The sequence below is a fragment of the Diadema antillarum genome, unplaced genomic scaffold (assembly GCF_040938485.1).
Source record: "Diadema antillarum isolate AM-2024a unplaced genomic scaffold, OU_Dant_1.0 seq00000364_RagTag, whole genome shotgun sequence".
In the NCBI taxonomy this organism is placed as follows: domain Eukaryota; kingdom Metazoa; phylum Echinodermata; class Echinoidea; order Diadematoida; family Diadematidae; genus Diadema; species Diadema antillarum.
The window spans coordinates 571240-591381 of NW_027271365.1; the positions used below are offsets into that span (position 1 = coordinate 571240).

The 20142-nt window shown below is 39.5% G+C and overlaps 1 protein-coding gene and 1 non-coding gene across 2 annotated transcripts in view; one reads left to right on the plus strand and one right to left on the minus strand.

Annotated features, from left to right (window-relative positions):
* Window positions 1-156: 156 nt before the first annotated feature.
* Trnar-ucg (transfer RNA arginine (anticodon UCG)) lies at window positions 157-229 on the plus strand. The gene has a single exon. It is a non-coding gene; the product is annotated as a tRNA-Arg (tRNA).
* A 6079-nt stretch (window positions 230-6308) lies between these two features.
* Window positions 6309-20142, minus strand: part of LOC139731179 (cAMP-dependent protein kinase regulatory subunit-like) — a 75338-nt gene continuing 61504 nt past the window's right edge. Inside the window, exons 6-11 of the mRNA XM_071642060.1 lie at window positions 18223-18321; window positions 16928-16987; window positions 14040-14100; window positions 12586-12707; window positions 8357-8444; window positions 6309-7387 (exon numbers count right to left, since the gene is read on the minus strand). Of these exons, the coding sequence (XP_071498161.1) occupies window positions 7215-7387; window positions 8357-8444; window positions 12586-12707; window positions 14040-14100; window positions 16928-16987; window positions 18223-18321 (603 nt within the window). The 3' untranslated portion in view covers window positions 6309-7214. The remainder of the gene's footprint in view (window positions 7388-8356; window positions 8445-12585; window positions 12708-14039; window positions 14101-16927; window positions 16988-18222; window positions 18322-20142) is intronic.

Below are 20142 nucleotides of genomic sequence, written 5' to 3' on the forward strand. Positions count from 1 at the left end.
TTACCGGTAGTTCCAAATCCATCTAGAATTTACACAAATAACTGTCTGTATTCACAAAATCCACAAAATAAGTTTACCATACCACTTTATCAAGGCTGCTGTAGTTATACTTTAATACAGAAAATATATATGTAATATGTGCACAATTGCCAATGCGGCCGCGTAGCCTAATGGATAAGGCGTCCGACTTCGGATCGGAAGATTGAGGGTTCGAGTCCCTTCGTGGTCGTGGGAAGTCACTGTACTTTTTTTTTCCTTTTCCTTTTTTCCCTGTTTTTACTTCCCCCCCCCCCACCATATTTTGTCCCCACCCCCATATTTCATTCCCCCAATATTGCAGATATACTATCATTTATCATTCTTGTTTTTCCTCATTGTTCAGCTGTTATTTTGGCATGAACCAATGAGTTCCCATTCCTCCATTAAAAATAAATACATAAATCAGTAATGTGTATCCCTGAATGGTCCTTGACTGCCCATATCTTGCAGTCTTTGAGATGTGCCTATGATTTAAACATTGCCAGATCACGACTACTAACACTTTTAGAGTAGGGACCTACTTTTAACATAAGGAGGTACCGTGCTGACGTACTATCATCTGTGTTGCTGAAGATTAAGCATATCTATGGATGTCAAGTCACAAATGAAAGTGAACTACAGAGTACCTGTATATATCTTCCTGAACTAATTCTGATATAGTTTCAATGTTTATTGGTGCCATCACTGAACTTTGTTTGATACTGCAAAGATATTCATCCCTGTTTTACTGATGCTTTCAGTTTTTCCCCAACAGAAAATGTTACTAGGTATCAATTAGTAAATGAAAATTATCCTCTTAGTTCTGCAATGTCATAAATGTAAGGAAAATTCCATGTTGCAGAAAAAAAAATATTAAGGACCCTTCATTCTGCATTTAAACATATATAGGGCCTACATACAAGGATCAACACTATAAATTAGTCTCTTTTGGTCTGTTCAGGCCACTAAAATCTTTAAAACAGAAACTTTGGTGCCCCCCCCCCCCAAAAAAAAAAAAAATGTAATGGTCCTAAATAAAAGGAAACATAACACTCCATTTTCAATAGCCCAATCGGGCCACCAAAAGAAAGCCCTTTTGGAAATTTGGTGGACATCAATTTCTAGTGGCTCCAAGCCACCACTTAAAATCTAATTTTGTTATTCAAAACTACTTTCACAATTTAATTCATGAAATGTATTCTGAGGGAAAATTTACAATCTGTTCAAAGGCTATGAATACCTAAATTTTTGGTGCCGCTATCTCTGGATGAGCAGAACCAACTGCTCGTGGCTTCACGCATGGACAGGATTTCAAGATCTATTTCCTCAATCTCTTTCTCTTCTCTATTGCATCCCAAATATCAGCAAATTGTCATGTACACATTTTACTGCATATAATTTTTTTTATGTCTTTTGCGCATGTGATGTATTTTTGTTACCACAAAGTACTGTTCAGTTTGTTAGAGACATGAACAGAAATTACACTGAAACAGCACTGAAAACTGAAAATACAAAACGAATTCCACAAAATTTCATTTTCTATCAAAAATATACTTTCACTCATGCAGATATTAACATAATTATTATGCTAAAGAGGAATTACTGTCCAGTTATAAGTTACTCTGATAAGAAAGAGTAAAATCTTACAAACATAACAGTGAAAATTTGATTGAAATCAGATACAAATCGGGAAGTTCTGACATTTTTAAGTATCGTTAATTTCTTCAAAAACAAAAAAGAATGAGTTAGCTGATGTCATCTCACAATTTTCTGTTGACAGTGTCAAAAAAATATGTAAATTCAATGTTTGTTATAAAAGTGTAAAACATGATGTCATTCCTTTGTTGCATAACTTCAGAATAATTATCAGCTAGATACATCAGAATTTGGGACTGGTGCTTCATTGTGTTTTAATGAAAAAAACAAAGGAAATGTTCAAAATTTTATGTATAACTTTTGAGGGATGACATAATCACTACACCATTTGCATATTCATATTGACTGTTCAAGAAGCGTTTCCCCAAAAATTAGTGAAAATTCAAAATGTCATTACTGTGTTATTTTCCAGCCAATTTTGATCAAATTTTCATTGTTTTGCAAAGAGAATTTTACTCCTTTTCAGACTAATCTTCAACTGCACTGGAATTCCCCTTTAAGGAAAATATAATTCCCTGTTTTCTGAAAGAAGGAAGTCAAGTGTTTATTCATTATGCTAGAAAAGTTTAGATACGTTGAATTTTCTTTATATTTTCTTTATATTGCTGTCCATGCCTAATGTCACAAAATATTGAAGTTTTCTCATCCAGCCATGGGGGTACTGAGACTTCAAAAAAAAAAATAAAAAAATCAGAACTTTTAAACGGCTTGTCCAATTTTTCTCAGAATCCACTGATATTTTCTATTAATATTGCTGTATTCACTCAATCCACACATATATTTGTCTGTTGACTGAGATACTTTTGATAAATTTGATATATGTGAAACTGGGTTGGTGGAATTTGTCTACACTCAGTTCTCGGACACCATTCACAGACTGATCATGACGAAACTTGGTAACGAAACTTGGCACTCCATCATGTTTTGTACAAGAATTTATGATGTGTATTGTTATTCCAAATCTATCTAATCAATTATGCAAATATTCTAAGTTTTCCTGAAATTCTGAATTTTCACACTTCCGCTACCAAGTCCACCAGAATTTTTTCCCCCTACTTTTTAATTGAAGAAAGGTGATACTAAGTGGTATGTTTTGATGATATATAATTGAATGTGGGAAATGCTTTTGCAAATTGGAGACTAATGATTAGTCAGCAACAAGAAAGGGAGTCATGAAAACAGAGAACACATGCAAACAAATGAGCTCCATTATATAGACTTTACCTGTCTTCTCTCTTTAATGAAGATGGTTCGAGTACATGTCACAAAAAACATTGACTTGTCATATATAGCTCTACACAATATCGTGCTAAAAACACTGTAATGATATCATACGCAATGCTCCGAGGGTAATTACACAGTTTTTCCTGCTTGTGATGACTGAAACCAACCAAAAGAAAAAAACTATAAACAAAGTAAAAAGTGGAAAGTTTTTTCCCCCTTTTCTTAACCCCTTAATAGTTCCTACTGAAATAGAAAATTGGTAATTTAGAAATGGCATGAAAATTACTGCCAAGCAGAACACAATCTATGATACAGATGAAAAAGAATAGTGTAAAAGTAATACTAGCCATCACTGTATTGTCAAAATATGGAAGGTGCCATTGATACAGAATACAGTGTATTAGAAGAATGCATGTACAGTATAATAATTACAGCTACTTCTATCAATATTCTTCTTTCTTTCCTTTTCATGGCTTCTCACAACTGCACACTATAATACAAGCTAGCTCTCATCATTATAGACAAAGATTTTATCTTTTTTTTTTTCAATCCAAGTGAAGTACTTTTGATAAAACTCCCTAGATTGTACAACGTTGAAGAGTCTGTCGCATGCTGAACAAGGTTAAAAGAATGCACACACACACAATATACATGTACACTGGTGTACAGTCTGTACACGCTTAATGTTGTACACCTCACACAGGGATAGCACTAGATATTTTTGCCACACGCTTGTCAGGGATCCCAATGCAACTCTCACTGTTGGGGGTGGCAGTTGGTTGAAGTTGGAATAGCACAGTTTTCCCTCCACTGATTAATACGAGGGTTCCACGATGGCTCGACAATACATCCCTGATCTTGTAAAGAGTAATGTTGGCATTAATCAAAGACTCGTAGGAAGTGAGTGTGTGTGTGTGTGTGTGTGAGGACGGCGGTGTGTTTGTGTGTGTGTGAATGGCAGCGTGTTCAGACAAGGCTGGCTTGCAATGAACTCTCAATGTTTCAAGATGACAGGGAACTCACAGAGGACTCAAATTTTCTGCCCAAAGTTTTCAATGAGAAATAATGCGCGGAACAGTTGTCACAGAAATGCTACTCCACACAGGGAGCTGATGATTAAAAATTCATATCAAAATCAGCAGCAAGTGTCGGAAGGAGCCCAGAGTTCTCTCCCAGACATCACTGGATGTGCCCTAACGGAAGAAATATCATCTGCATCTTTTGATACTCGGTGCAAGCGAGCAGTGCAAGAGACCACATATAAAATAATGTTCTGTAAAATGTTGTAGGAAGTTGGTCCTGCTACACACTCACAAATTTCCAGACTGCAAGGTTGCTCCCTGATTCTTGCCATCTTACCTCAAGCCCCAGGTGACTGAGGGCAGAAAGTATTGACCAGGTGCATTACGCGGGGAGCGTTTTCAGCTGTCATGCTCTGGTATTTGGTTTTGTGAAAGTGGCACCAGCTGTCGAACTTGTGACGTCCACTTATAAAATCACAGAAATGATTTGAAAAAAAAAAAAAGAAAGAATATTCTTCTTTCTCTGATATTCGTCATCATCCTTATTTAACATACAAAGAGAGAATGAGGCAGGAGAAAGAATAAATTCTGAATCCTTTTGTTTCTCTCGATAAACTTTGTTTGGGGAATCATCACACTCAAATCATCAATCTATCTACTTGCCAGTGTATGTACAATTAATACTTGATCAGGTCCAGTGCTGTAGGTCGCAAAATATGCTGATATTCCTATGTTGTGGACCAACAAGAGCACACTTACTTCTGCCACGAGAATGGTCAACAGACCCAACCGTGATACACGCACCATGTACGGACAGTGGTACACTTACAATGACAACAATCAGATCTTACATACATAGTATATGCACGTAGTAGCATTAAATAATCTTTTTTTTTTTCTTACTGGTCAAAATACAAGCCAGCTTAAAAGCGTGACACTGAACAGGTGCAAGGTTTACAGGAGAAAAATTGAAGTCATAACTTGTGATAAACAAATATAGGTGAAAATAACAACCAAGACATAATCATCAAAAACAAATAATTTCTATTTCTCTTACTGTCTACAAATATATATATATATCTATGAACACACAGATGTCAGAGAGTGAATATACCTTACATATCACATCCTACAGAACCAAAACATATCCAAACACTAACTTTTCTACTGGCATGTCATGGTTCTGTTTCCTCTCATCTCGATTTTGTTTTTTATTTTGTTTTTTTCAAACACAGCACCAGTTACTAATGAATAACAATTTTTAGCTATATACACACACTCAAAATTCGGCCAATCTGTAAAAACCACTGTTGGCAAGGAACCACAATAAATACGAAAATGACACACATCTATTGAGGATTCTAACTCTTAAGTTTAGACCACTTTCTTGACCCAACTTAAATGTGTGTCTGGACTAGACAATGACTGATTGGTATATACTCTACTTGCTTGCAAACCCATGCATCATGCCATTGGGCGTCTTGAGAACTTTCCGAACTCAATGCTCGCCAGCAACAATAGAATGGGGGATATCCATAAACATACACACGCACATAACCTGGCGTGACTCTCGAGGATGAAAATGTGAGAAGAATTCAATACCTTATTACTGCAATTATCCTCCCTTTTCATGGATCAAATTGGCAATACTGGTCGTTTCATATTCTCTGCCCTCACTAAAGCTGGCAGGCTGAACCATGAAATTGACCTTACCAACACAGTCTTTCAAAAGGTCGTGTGACACTCACTGCATGCTGTACGCCAAAACTACACATAGCTTTAGATTCCAGTGAAGCGTCACTTCACCCTTCCTCTGCAAACGTACATTCACTGGTCCCTTTCGGAATAATCGTGTAAAAGTGCACACAAGCTTCAAATGTCAGTGAGAGACACCCCGCTATAACTACAATGTGGGTGCAACAGAGCACAGTGTATGTGAACAGGATGCAACCACAGTGTATGCAACCATACAATTCTGTTTCATGACTCTTTCATTCATTTACATCAGTTTACACAAGACTGCAATAAAAATGGTTGCCATGAAACCATTTTCAAAGAAGAATCGGCCACATGCATGGGACTGGTAGGGTAGGAAGAATAAATCTCATCATAGCACAAATCTTTCTTTCTTTGCTTGTGTCATTTGCATATCCATGCCACAATTACGAAAACAAATGCTGTCGGGACAAAGTTTGAGACAATGCCCCTGCAATATTCCCTCTGGCTTCCAGTTAGAGTTTTCATCATGTCTTCCTCTGTTGCAAAGTTGTACGAAATTTTGTGAAATTGCAGCAGTATTGTACAGATTTAAGAGTACAACTCTCTAAAAATGAACCTGTGAAATTTTTTTCTTTTAAATTTTGTAAACAGAATTATTACCCTAGTTATAGATAGGAAAAAGTTTGCACGGTGTGAACGTACTCACATTCTTAATGACGGATTCCCCTTAGCGTGTTAATACCAACTAAAAAAAATTGTGAGAATAGAAGTACCCATTTCCCCTAAAATTCAGAGTGCAAGTGTCATCTGAACAAACCCATCCTAAGCATGGATGAAAAGTAAATCAATCTGTAATCCTTCTTTTTACATAGAGCTCCTCTTCAAAGACCCAACGAATAGTAGAAGGATCACACAGAAAGCTGCGATACGTATAGTAGTCTGTGTGCGATTGATTGAGGCAAGAAAGAATAATCGCTGCTGACAGAAATTAACTGTAAATGTCTTATGGGTGGGGAATAATTCAGCTGTGCAGCTCTTTCTACAGAAGAAAAGTTCTCTGCAGGACCACAAAATATGTATATCAACGAGAATAATTTCTTTGGAGGATATGCCTTGGAGACAGGAAAAGAAGGGGATGGAAATAAAACAAAATGTTTGTCTTTAATTCCACTTCTAAAACTCTTCTTTTGTATTTAACCTTCCATCCTCCATCCTCTATCCGCAATCATGCAATGTTTTAAAAAAAAAAGAAAGAAGAACTAAGACAAGTAAATAGAGAAAGTCCAGCTGAAATGATGCCCTACACAGGGTACATTGAGATACATACTGTCTGAATTTCTGAATCCGTTACACAAATTCCATCGAGAACCGACAAGTTCTGGCAACATCTTTCCTTTAATAACACATATTCTTCTCATCATTCTGTCAATGTCCAAGGTATCATTTCTTCTCTCATTTGCTTTATCTACACCTTTTTCTTTTTTGAATTGTTAATTAATATACATACATCTATGTACAAACAGCTGGTACCCATGTTGGAGGCTGATGTACAGGGATGGAGGGGGTAGAGGGGGTCTATACGGACAGCTGGACAAAGCTGTTGTAGCTGGAGATATTCCTCTTCAGAATCTCCTGGCAGGGCCCCAGGACGCGCTCGAAGCGGAGGCGGTCCAGCCTGACGCACTTGAGGGGACCGCGGGCCACCACGGTGGCAGCGCGGGGGCGGTCCAGCAGTAAGGCGATCTCACCTGGGGAATTCAGAGTAAAAAAACAAGAATAGAAAATGCAAAAAAAGGTGCAAAACTGAAGTACACCTGATAGCAGTATAGGATTCAAATTAATTGTGCTACTTTATATGTTTGCTGTTTAAATCTTACACCAGACAGTGTTCGGAAGACCACGCTCCCACAGACCCCTGCTAAGACAGCTCATTTTTGTACCATCATTATAAATGGAATTGTATGTTTTTGTATAATCTTTCCATGTTTTGAGTGCATAGGGACATATGCACTATGTGTTATGCGCTATATACAATTAAAAGCACTGTTAATTATAATTATCATTATCATTTTTCCCCAATGAGGTCTTTTACTCGACTGAATCATAATGTTTGTCATTCCATGTTAGTATAGCTATATGAAGTAGTCTACCCTCTGTAGATTCTCTATGAAGGACTATCTTGAGACAATGAAGAATCTATGACATCATCCTGAATGCAGACAGTGATCCTGGTGGACAACATGAACGAAATTGACCGTCACTGGAAATTTTGTGCGACTACTTTCTCAACTTCTTGCAGAGAGCTGTCGGCTGGCAAGCAGCACAAAAATTGACCCGTTGCATTTTTGGAATCTCATGAACATTGTGTTCTAGAAGGCATGCATTTCTTCTTCTCAAAAAATAGTTTAGAATATCTCATCTGGCCCAACAAGACCAATGAAACAGAGTTATAAGTTGTTAAAGCATAGGACGGAGAAGTGCACAGCTCGTGTGATGGACCATGGACGATGATCAAATATGAGTGGATGCTACATCACTTAACATGCTCAGTCTATCCATAAGTCAAATGGGTCTAGGGAAATAAAATAACAATGTAAGATATACACGCCTTACTCTTCTGACTAGGTTCAGCTAATATTACTCTGTGAGCAAATAAAAAAGGCATGAAAGTGTATTTTCAGACAGTAAAAAAACATTTTGTGGAATTCCAATCTCACCAAAGTAGTCGGATGGGCCGAGTTTGCCCACTTCAATCAGCTCGGAGTCTGCCTTGTTGCCATGGCGTTGAAGAACAGCGGCCTGGCCCTGTGCGGGGTCATAAATAAGCGTGTTGTCATCATTATCTATCATTATGAGGTGTTGTTGTTTCCCTGCCCCCCCCCCATGACATTTACAGGATTTATGCTACCTCGTCATTAAACAGAGACAACACTTTTATTTATTCCCCTAATATCTTTTGAAGGAATATGCATTACATTCACTTCAACATTCCCAAAAGCACTTTCACAAACTACCGACTGATATGAAGGCTAGGTGCCACACAAAGGTAAAGTATTGGAAATGTTCACTTTTGCATTGCAGGACATACGTTACATTAAACATGATTGTGCTATCAATAGGCGGCAAAACACATTTTACAAAATATGTAAAAACATTTGCAAGTCAACTATCATGAGCGACATGACAATAACCACACTTCTCATAAAATTAAAATGCTTTCTCAAAAGATGATTTAAAGGTGCATAGTCCTAGTGGGTGCGGGGGCGCTGTTGATGATACTGCCGATCACCGTTAGCATTGATACAAAGATTGCCGAAGTTGAGCTGTCATCAAGAGTAAAGCGCGTAGGTGTTGCTAGGTAACGTTGCCTTTGTTGTCTTCTCTGCGCATCACGCAGTCTGTAGTAATGCCAGGGTGCGTGCATATGTGCTTCTCAGTATGACATCACAAAAGAAGTTTGCTAAAGCTGTCATCCCCTTCAGTCTAATCATGAGCCGAACTGTGATCGGACCACTGACTACAGTGGATCGGACTTCTTCAGACTCTGGGAAATGGGTCAAAGCGTAAGCGCTAGAGGAGTCAATAGCGTAGGTCTCTATAGAAAACTTGCGCCGTGCGCCCGCATATGCATTCGACTAAACCAGTGGGACCATGTGCCTTTAAATGAATGACTTTCTGGTAATAAAGCTTGGTTCTCATGCACCATGACTTTTAACCCTCTGATCACACTATGCCAGTGTAATGAAGCATTAGGTTTACATGATTATTTTTCATTAATCTGGAAAACCTGGGCAGAAAGAGCATGATGAGACAGTCTGGGGAATGCAAATAATGTAAAAAGTCACATCCGTTGATGTGATTTCAAGGGCAATAGAAAGCTTTATCAAAATCAACAGAGACCGAACAGAGTCCTATCAAAGTTGCGATACCCTCTGGAATTTCTGAATGGAATGCTTTGCATTCTTTGAATTGCTTCTCACCACAAGTAGCATCCAAAATCAAGAAACATGAACAAATTTCACCACTTGTACGACGCTTACACTGGCTTTGAGTCAAAAGTCAGATTCAGTTTAAGATATTGGTACTAGCATTTGAATGTTTCTATATGTTTGCTCCACATTATTTGAGAGAGCTACTTCAAACCTACAAACCAGAGAGGAGCCTTCGCTCAAAAAGCAAAGACTTATTTCTTATTCCAAACAGAAGAACTAAATTTTATGGAGGGCAAACATTTGCGTACAATGCCTCTACCCTACGGAATAATCTACCTCAGAATTTAAAACAAATCACTGATAGTAAAAGATTTAAGTCTGCTTTGAAAACACTTTTTACAGTGTAAGCACACATGAAGCTCGGTACCATCATTGTGATTGGAATCGTATGTTTTTGTATAATCTTTCCACCTTTCTGAGTGCATGGAGACATATGCACTATGTGTTATGTGCTATATAAACACCGTTAATTACCCACGCCGATGAAAATCGGCAGGGGGTTATGTAAAGGGTTCCGTATGTTTGTTTGTTTGTTTGTTTGTTTGTGTACAAGATAACAAGAGAATGGGTAAACGGATTTGCACGAAATGTTCAGGGGATGTTTGGATAATGGCAGGAAAGAATCTATTAGATTTTGGTGATAATCGGTTGACCCTTGCAAATTCTGTGTGATCTTGAAGTTTTGACCCCATGGTATAGTGACCACTCCGAAAATTTCCCGTTTCTCACTTTGCGATTTTCCGCTACCATACGAAAACATAAACTCCCAAACGATCCGACTTCGCTGCTCAAATGTTCGTAAGAATTCCGAAATTTACGTTTAGGCCTATTTGAGGGACTATGTCCTTCTAGATTTATGAAAGTTCGTTCTCCGTCGTCACAAACTGGCCCGTATTTTGATGATTGTTCAAATTAACATTGATTGTTTTTTTTCGTTGGAGGAGCATTTGCTCGGTCAGTCACACTGCACGATATGCGCGCTCAATGTCAATGCGTGTGCAAGGCCGCTGAAAATGCATCGCGCTCTACACTGTTGGTGCAAAACTGCATCGGGGACGTTGCGGCGCTCGTTGGTGACCGAATACTGGTGCAGTAGACATTTGCATTCAACCCTTGCATTGAATAATTCCCGTAGACACTAATCACAGGGGTAATTGCCTAGGGGGTACGTAAATTTTGTTTTTCTTTTGCGCTTTTGTGGATACCATCAAAGATCGTACACTCATACGACCTTTGATATCATCACACTCTCAGCTTGCTATAATCAAAATGTCCCGCAAGAAAACGGCGTATTTCTCGATTTTTAGCGCTTTTTCGGCGACCTGTCGCGTAGACAATACTCTTAAAACTGGACTTGGAAAAGTTCTGATTCTGCACTTTTGACGGTGGAGTTTGGGATTTTCGATGGATTTTTGGAGGAGACTAAAGGACTTTCCTGTTGTGAATGAGTGTTACCGTGTGTGAAATGATGTGATTTGCGTGTGATGTAACTTTAGAACCAAAGATCGTACACTTCAGTGTACGATCTTTGAGCGTGTTTCTACTGAGAGCACCTCGCATCCCTGGCATCGCCACGAATTTTGTCCAACGCAGCACCTCGTATTTTATGACCACTAGAGCTGTTTCTACTGAGCGATAAAATACGAGGTGATGCAAAGGTGACGTGCAAATGCGGCGATTCCGGAAGTCAGGTATTTTTAAGTCACAGATTTGGGTCACGCGCGCACTGCCTGTTAATACGATCCGAACCCTGCCTGCTTTGCTACAACTGCGTCGGCTATTTTTTGATTAGCCATTTCTCTTCGTCTTCCCATCCAGTATACCCCGAACTAACATACTGGTATCCTGACTGATGAGAAATCTTTGGAGATCGAGGGTCCAGTTGAGATTTTCTCAAGGCTGCGACATACTAATGTGGTACTCTCGCGATTCGAGACAATATAAAATGAAATAACGCGGTGTAAAATCAAGTAAGTGATGAGGACTTAGTAATGCAATAAGTTAGGTTGTTAATCACGCGAGCAATAGGCGATAAATGCCACAATTCACATGTAACGTAACGTAGGGCCTATAACACATACACAAGCGAGTTGTTGGTCGCTGTGTGTACACACGTATTTTGTACACATGTGTGCGATGAACCGATTGAAAAGCGCGGGGAGAAATTCTAGACGTCCGATACACCACGAATTTCGCTACCCGGTGTGTTTCTACTGAGAATCGTCCTTCGCGTCACCACGCATCGACCACCTCAATAGATGGACGACGGAGCACCTCGCATCAGCCGGCATCGGCCACTACCAGATCTGTTTCTACTGAGGAAAAATTCGAGGTGTCACCACGCATCGGCCGGTATCGGCCGGCATCGGCCGGTATCACCACACATCGGCTGGCATCACCTCGAATTTTCGTCGCTCAGTAGAAACACGCTCTTTGGTAGAACTCACTGGCTGGTGATAAAGCACACTGGCAATTAAGTGACCGAATTCTGGTAGATGACCGAATGCACATTATGTTTACCCCGACTTTGTACAAGGCGTGGGTCTGCCGCCTTTGACGGCCCCTCTCTAGTTATTATTATTATTATTACCGGTATTATAATTCTTTCATAATGTCTTTATCTGTAGAGTGACACAGAATACATGCCACATGTCATATACTGTAAAAGCTCTTATTTTCGCGAATTTCGCGAACCATAGTCGGATCGCGAATTTAACAACACGCGAAAATGTCATCTTGCATTAAGGTAATTGGCCATTTACGATACCGTTGTGTCAATTCGCGAAAGCATAGTGACCTCCTCATTGGCGAAGATATCTGTACACGAAAATAACAGCTTATACAGTATATCAAAATTTTTAGCATCCACAACTTGTGACAGACATGTGACAGTTCAGTCCTGTGGGATCTGATACCCTACGGGAAGCAATACCCTACGGCATCAAACACCCTACCTCAATGATCATGTAGAAGTCGTCTCCCTGCTCGCCCTGGATGACGATCTTCTCGCTGTCGTCGAACTGCACTGGCTCGAGGGCGTCAGCCACCGTCAATCTCTCCCACATGTCCAGATTCTCTGTATGGTGCAAAAAACAAAATACATTATCGACCTACAGCCTGTTAACGCCTACACACTTACACCATTTATCTGGCAAACTCACGTGTCAGCTTGTCAGAATCGTGTACTCCACATTTCAATTACTTTGGAATTGAAGATGGCTTAAGACGGCTAGCCATCAAGGAAATACCAGCTTTTCATTAAATTTTCATACCACACTAGATTCTCTATTCCTTCTTATCGTACTGAAACCTAAATGAAATTCTGTTTACCTCAAAAGCCACATCTATGAGATGGAATTTTGGTTACAAGATAAACAGCACACTGTAATTTTTTTTTTAATGAAAAAAAGCTTTAAAAACAATATATGTGAAAAACAATCAGTCTTCCACATGAATTGAAAGCACATTGTGATTTCCATTCTTTCACAAAAAGGTGCGTACATTAACCCTAGATAGCCCGGACTATTTTGTAATGCCTGGAGAGCTTATTTGGTCCCCCCTCCCCATTTCAGTGGTCGATCGCATGTGGCAAATATTGGCACGCAAGTTGCTTATTGGTAATCTCCGAGAATGAATCATTAATTTTTCTCTAAACTTGTCGTTATCTCAAAATTATGCCAATTCAGCTAATTTTTTGTGCATCAGATTTTAAGCTCTAAATCTCTATATAAAGCTTCAAATGGGCTAATTCAGTGTCTAAATATCTTTTGTAGTATTAAGAAATTTATGTAAAAGAATTGCTACATCAAAATAACTTATGTATTTTATTGTTTTCTTTGATTGTATTTCTGATCGAGCAGCTTGAAGATTTCTGTAATCAATGCTCAAAGAAATTTTCCAGAAAGTAAAGATGAAAGATGATTCAAGGCCATGATCTCGCTACAGCTTTTTCAACTTTGTTTCATTTTTGTTGTAAGTCTATTGGTACAAGTCCTAGGTAATTTTTCTCTTTAATACCAGCCTGACAATTTGCCTTTATAGACAAGCACACATAAACTGTTATACCCAAGCGTTAATAAATACCATGGAATATTTACAATATTTTCAATCATCTTAGGACAAACTTTGTTTGTCTCACACTAAAGACCTTTCAATGACTCTCCTCCAGGGAATATTCTTTCTACTTTATCACGGTACACTACATCAAGAAATTGCTGTGGTTAATGTTAGGCTATTTTTGCCCCAAGATGTAAGGATTTATTTACAAACATCAAAAGTGAAAATCCCAAAACGAACGCAATATACATTCCGGGTTCCTTACCAACATCAATCTTTTGTCATCTAAAAAAACAAACACACAAATGAACAGACAGGGGCTTTTCAACAGGTGCATTTGAGTCCCACTCACCCAAGATGGAGACCTTTGAGAGAAACTCTTCATACATCTTCCTCTTGCGAACTTGGCTGCCCTGTAATAGGAAGAAACAAAGACACAACTATTGCATTACCACTGCTCGGCTGATTTTACCAAAGCAAAGGTGGAAACATTCAAGGGAAGAGTTTTCTCATGTTTTTGTTTTTTCCACACAACTGCAGAATTGGCAGTTTATTGCTTCAGAGGCGTCATATGCCATGTATGATACAAATTATACTCCGTTACATCATATTATATCAATCATATAACATTATGATAAATCGTACTATATTACAATACATTAAATCACATGTGTGATGTTTTACTTCGTTCATCAATTTTGCTGAAATGCATGCAGTTCACAATTTACCTAACAGATAAATTGCTTTAAATTACCACTAAAAGAATCTGTTTATGGCTATAGGTATAATGTGCATGTCTCAGACCCCGTTTACAGTGCGGGGCTGGGCCGAGCCGCGGCCGAGCCCCGCAATTTTGTCCGTTTACACTGTCGGGCTCGGCCGCGCTTTTAATTCAAACCTTTTAATCTTTTGTCGTAGTGGCGCTCTGCTTGTAAACAAACACAATTTGGCGTAGTCTGGTTTTCAGACCCTTCGCCAACTGGATTCCATGGCGAAAAAGTCGCCGTTCGGGCAAAGGCCTTTGCCGAAGGAAAAATCCTTTGCAGGACAAAACCACCTTAAACTATACTAGTTTTCGACATTGAGGGGTTAATATCCTGAATAACGAAATCGTACGGGCAGAGGGTTTGGAAGCCAGACTAAAATTGGCCGCGCATTTGGCCCAGTTTGCGTTTACACTGAGAAAAGGCTGGGCTCGGCCGCGGCTCGGCCGTGGCTGAGACCACCTCCAGAGCGTGGCCAAATGCGCGGCCAATTTTGGCCCCGCATTTGGCCTTTTGCGCGTTTACACTGAAATGAAGGCGGGCTCGGCCGCGGCTCGGCCACGGCCTAGCCCGCCTTCACTGTAAACGGGGTCCAAGTCTTGTTTTGAACAGAATACTACTTAAAAATTCTGCAATTTTCCTGTTTCTAAATGCACCTCATCTACATAATGTCAAACATATTGCGATGCCAATATTTACATACAAAGTAACTTCCTAGTTCAGTAGTACACACTCACACACAAACACACACACACACACAGACACACTGGGATCATGGCTTGACTTCTTCAACTAACTAACTGTACAGCTTATCAAAAGTTTACTCACAATTTCCTGAGGCTCAAAAAATGAAAATAAAAATAAGAATACCATCGGCTATCCATGTCTCATAATTTGTTGGTGAGACTTGTGATTTATACACAACACAGATTACTTTTGTTCCAAGGTGAAAAATATGATCATTTGCTTTAAAACAACGATACCACTATGCACGTAATTGTCATCTTTGAGTGTCTTCCTACTTCATATAACACTGTTTCCTTGTATTCTTCTCTATTCACATGCTGTGTTGTTGTGCCGCGTATCTATGTCCAAAGAGGACCCTCACGAAACTGTGCTTTTCATCGACGCAGACTGTCAACACAGAAAACTTGACCGTGAATCAATAAATGATAGCTGAGTGCACGATTTTATTAACATGTGTGAAGGGTTCTGCTCCATTCACGAAACGGTGATGTGGCACTTCCTTGGTGGACTGCGCACGGAGAGGAGTGAGGAGGAGGAGAACAAAGGAAGGAAAAAAGACAGACAGACAGACAGACAGACCAAGATGTGGCAATACAATGTAAACACCCACGCCAAGCCATGGGAACTGAGAGAGCCAGCTACAAATCAATACGCAGGCCAATGAGAGAATGCTCCAGTACACGCGACATATCACATTTCGTGCCCACAGTGGTGTCAATAATTCCTTCTCCCCCCTCCGGCGTCCGCGCAACCGCGGACAAGTCTGCGGCCACAAGCAAAAACGCATGCCTGATAAAAATGCGTGAAGGGGGCACCTGCACCGCACACAAACATGGGGGTATATACAATCCTCGTTTGTGTGTGTCGGTTAAGCTAATATCCCCCTTGAATGAGAGATGTTGCCACCTTTGTGGTTTCAACCATAACAAATCTGCAGTTTCCAGTTGTGCCACTTCATTCATCCTCTCTCAAAGACTCAGAAGCACAGAACGCCGCCCGACATCACTGAAGCCACACACTTTTGCCCCTGAATTAATTCGCCTCTTCAAAAAATAGGTGAATGATTTCACAAGGATCCTGTAACACATTTTTCCCCTCTCTAAAGTTCTTCAAATTAGTGTTTTCTGCTTTTATAGTTCATCAGCATTTTAATAGTCATGTTTGAGCAAGCATCTCCCACCATGAAGCTAACAATGGAGAAGGAGAATGTAATGAAGGGGTGGAGGGACTAAATTTTCAGATTTCAGCAGAAAAGCTGTTTTTACAGTCACACAGTGTATGAGTTTAGCTCCACATATGGGCATATAAGGCTCATAGTTCAAAAAAAGATTCAACGTTTTATATGGTATTTTAATACACATGAGGTTGAAGGTCTTCTTTCAGCTTCACAAACAGAGAGAGGATTAGTAAAAGTTTTAGTAAGACACTATTTCATATTCCTAATTTTCTCATCTTCCCCCTCAAACAGGCATGCTTCATCAAACTGTTTATTATTTATTATTTGACTTATCGTTTATCAAAAAGTCTGATCTTCAAGTTAAAAAAAAAAAATGTGATGCAGATATGAATGACGGATAAGAGCAGCTTAATGCGAGTCAATTTACTCTACCATGCTGTATTCCCATACTACAGTTGACCACTTCTGCAACACACAAGCACACAGATGTACAAACAAGTAGAAAAAAAAAAATGCCAACATGAAAGCCAATACACTACGACTAAAGCTCACCATAAGGATTCGTCGGTAGCTGTCCCTGTCAATTCCCCACAGCTTCAGATCAGTCTTGGCCTGTGGGAATTAAAAAAGAACATAGATATTAAAAGGTACTCTTGAATCAACGCCAGGCATGAAAAGCTTGCAGGCCAATCCAAGAGATCACTTTTTAAAAGGAGGTGCCTCCATGAGAGCATTTTTTTTCACAGAATACTTTTTTATACCACAAAATGCTCTTGAAACCTATAAAATGCAGATTCTGGTATCACCATGTGATCAACACAGTCAATAATGATAAAGTGACATTCTATCTTGATATTTATATCAAACATTTTATGATTCTACACATTTTGACACAAGAAAGCAGTAGTAGTGTTAATACAGACTTTGGACAATGCTTGAGGGGAGGCTAGTGAATATGAACCCACTGCCACAACATTATATTTAAATGTCAGTAATGGATAGTAATATGAAACACTCATACTTCCCACTTATCCCTCTTTTGCATCACTATTAACAGTAATGTACAGGCCAAAAGGCTAATCACCCATGAGAGTACCTTAATCTGGGGTCTCTCAAAGAAAGATGAAATTGAGATGATGAAATTCTCATGAAATCAATTGTGAGGAACCTCAGAGTTTTTGTAGAGTATGAGTGTAAAGCTCATTAGATTACTGATTTAGTAAGAGATTTCAGGGGATGAAGGGTTCACCGACACAGAAGCAGGCTTTTTCAGGCACACTCAGTCGCGCTCTTGTTCGGCACTCACAGTCATGACCAAAGGGTTGAGAGCATAAGCCGAGCGCATCAGTGCAAGGGCCCTATAGAGATCTGCAATTGTGATTATCATTCATAGACCAATAGAAAGCCTTGCCTGTGCACCATCGCACTGATTATTAACCCGCCGAGGATGGACTGATTTTGCTATAACACGCATTTCCCATAGACACCTGCCCGAGTATTCAATGGATTTAAGTCAGTTACTGAATGAGTCAGTTAGTCATCTCTTTGACCAACAAAATCACTCAATTTGCTGATCAGTCTTCAGAGCGAAATGTGTTTGCATGAGCTTTTCTTCAAATGGTACTTCTGCTGACTGGCCGTGGCTTTAGTGCTGGGAGCCAAATCTGGGAAATCGAAGGTACATAAGCTCAGAAATTTGGTTCAGATATCTAAAGGGCCCCCTCCCTGGGTCTTGACTCTTACTGGTGGCTTTACTACTCTTGAGTAACCATCCTCTGCATGCTCCTCTTCCAATCACTAGAGTGAGAGTGTCTTTGACAAAGGCTAACACAGGAGAGGCATCTCACCTTGACAGTGGCAGCTCTTGGGGTGCCGTAGATGAGGGCCAGCTCCCCAAAGCTGCTCCCCTCGCTCAGAGACACCACACGCTCTCCGTCCACGTAGATCTATGTTCACAAACACAATCAAACCTGAGTGTTACAGTGAGCAGACTCAAGTTTTAAAAGCTACAGTAAGTTGCACTTGGACAATGTCATGTAATAACACAAAAGCCTGGCATTTACATATTTTGAACATACATATGAGTAGGCATTTATAATGCAAATACTGATATGATTTCATTTAAAATAGCACAGCTTCCCCTTGCAGAAATCAATATACAAATGACGCACAGGTCTGAGTGCGTCAGTCGGAATTGTGTGCATAAGGTAACTATGGAATGCTTAACCCACGAGGCGAAGCCGAGTGGGTTTAGGCTAAATTCCATAGTTACCGCATGCACACTATATTCCGACTGACGCACGAAAAGACATGTGCGTCATCTGATTTATAGAATGGGTAATTTTCTTGTAAAAAACCCATTTTTCTATCGTGTTACCCCATGACAAAATTACTGGATGCATTTCCTTTTGGCTTGCCGTAAACGAGCATGCATCAGTTTTTACTGGACGCACGGCCAGCCATGCATCAGTATTTACTGGACGCATGGCCAACCTGAGTGCGCGAACGCTTGCTTAGTGCGCAAACCTTTGTTACAAGTACGCGTACTCTTGCTACAAGTGCGCGATAACATGTTTACCACTGTGACTCAGCGTACGTAGCGTGCGGTCAGTAAAAATCAACACATAGCTCTCGACCAATCAGATCGCAGGATTCTCGCTACCAATTCTATAAATCTTTACAACATTTACTGTAACCCACAGGGTTAAGAACAAGCTATTCAAAAGAAATGACGAAAAAGAAGGATGTACATGTAATTACATTGTATCTGTTTAAAGGAAAATTTAATGTCCCACATACATATGTATGCAAATCTCTTATCATTAGTAGAGTTTGAGGAAAACTGGAAAATCTGTTCAAAAGTTATGAACTTTTGAAGTTTTGATGAAATCCATGAGCCATCACCGCTGGATGAAAAAATAATTTGTGATGTCACAGTTGGGCAATGATAAGAAGATAACATTGAGAGGATTCAACATATTTTCATTTTTCTAGCAAATGAAAGCACACTCAACTTTCTCCTTTCAGAAGGCATGGGGAATAATATTACCAGCAACATACATGTATGTCAGTAACAAGTTAAAGGAATGTGTCTTTTTCATAAAGAGAATAAAAGTTTGCGTAACACATATTTCTATTGTTCAGCATTCACTGAATCCACACTGAATTCCCCTTTAACAGATGCTACAAATACTTCTCACATCCTCTCTTTGTCAACCAAACATTTGGTTTGAAAGGAGTGCTGTGTTTTAGTCACATGGCAACAGACACGTAACACTTAACAGGATTTCACTAGGAAGTCTTGCATTAAACCACAAAGACCAGGGATTTCTCTTCCCTGACCAACATCAAGGAGCCCCCTAATCATCAGCACACCCGCTGTGGAGCCCTTAAAGGGAAGAACCCCTAAACATGAATGAGGATTCAACAAATTTAAAATTATAAGGGGGGGGGGGGACAATGAATAACAGTTTGACAAAAAATTGATACACTCTTCATAAAGGTTTTGAATATATGTAAAGTTTTGTTTCATTTCTGTGTGATGTCCTTCCTAAATTCGAACTCTGCTACAATTTGTGGTATCACAGAACAATATAGAGAAACTTTTGAAGTATTTTCACACAAGAGCATTTTCGGTGACCTGATAAGAGCACTTAACCTAGCTCCTTCAGATGGCATGGAAATTAGTATAAGTCTAGGCATATCTCAGTAGAAGGCCAAGGGAATGTGTACTTTTCACAGAAAAATTAACATTTTGTACAGTTTTT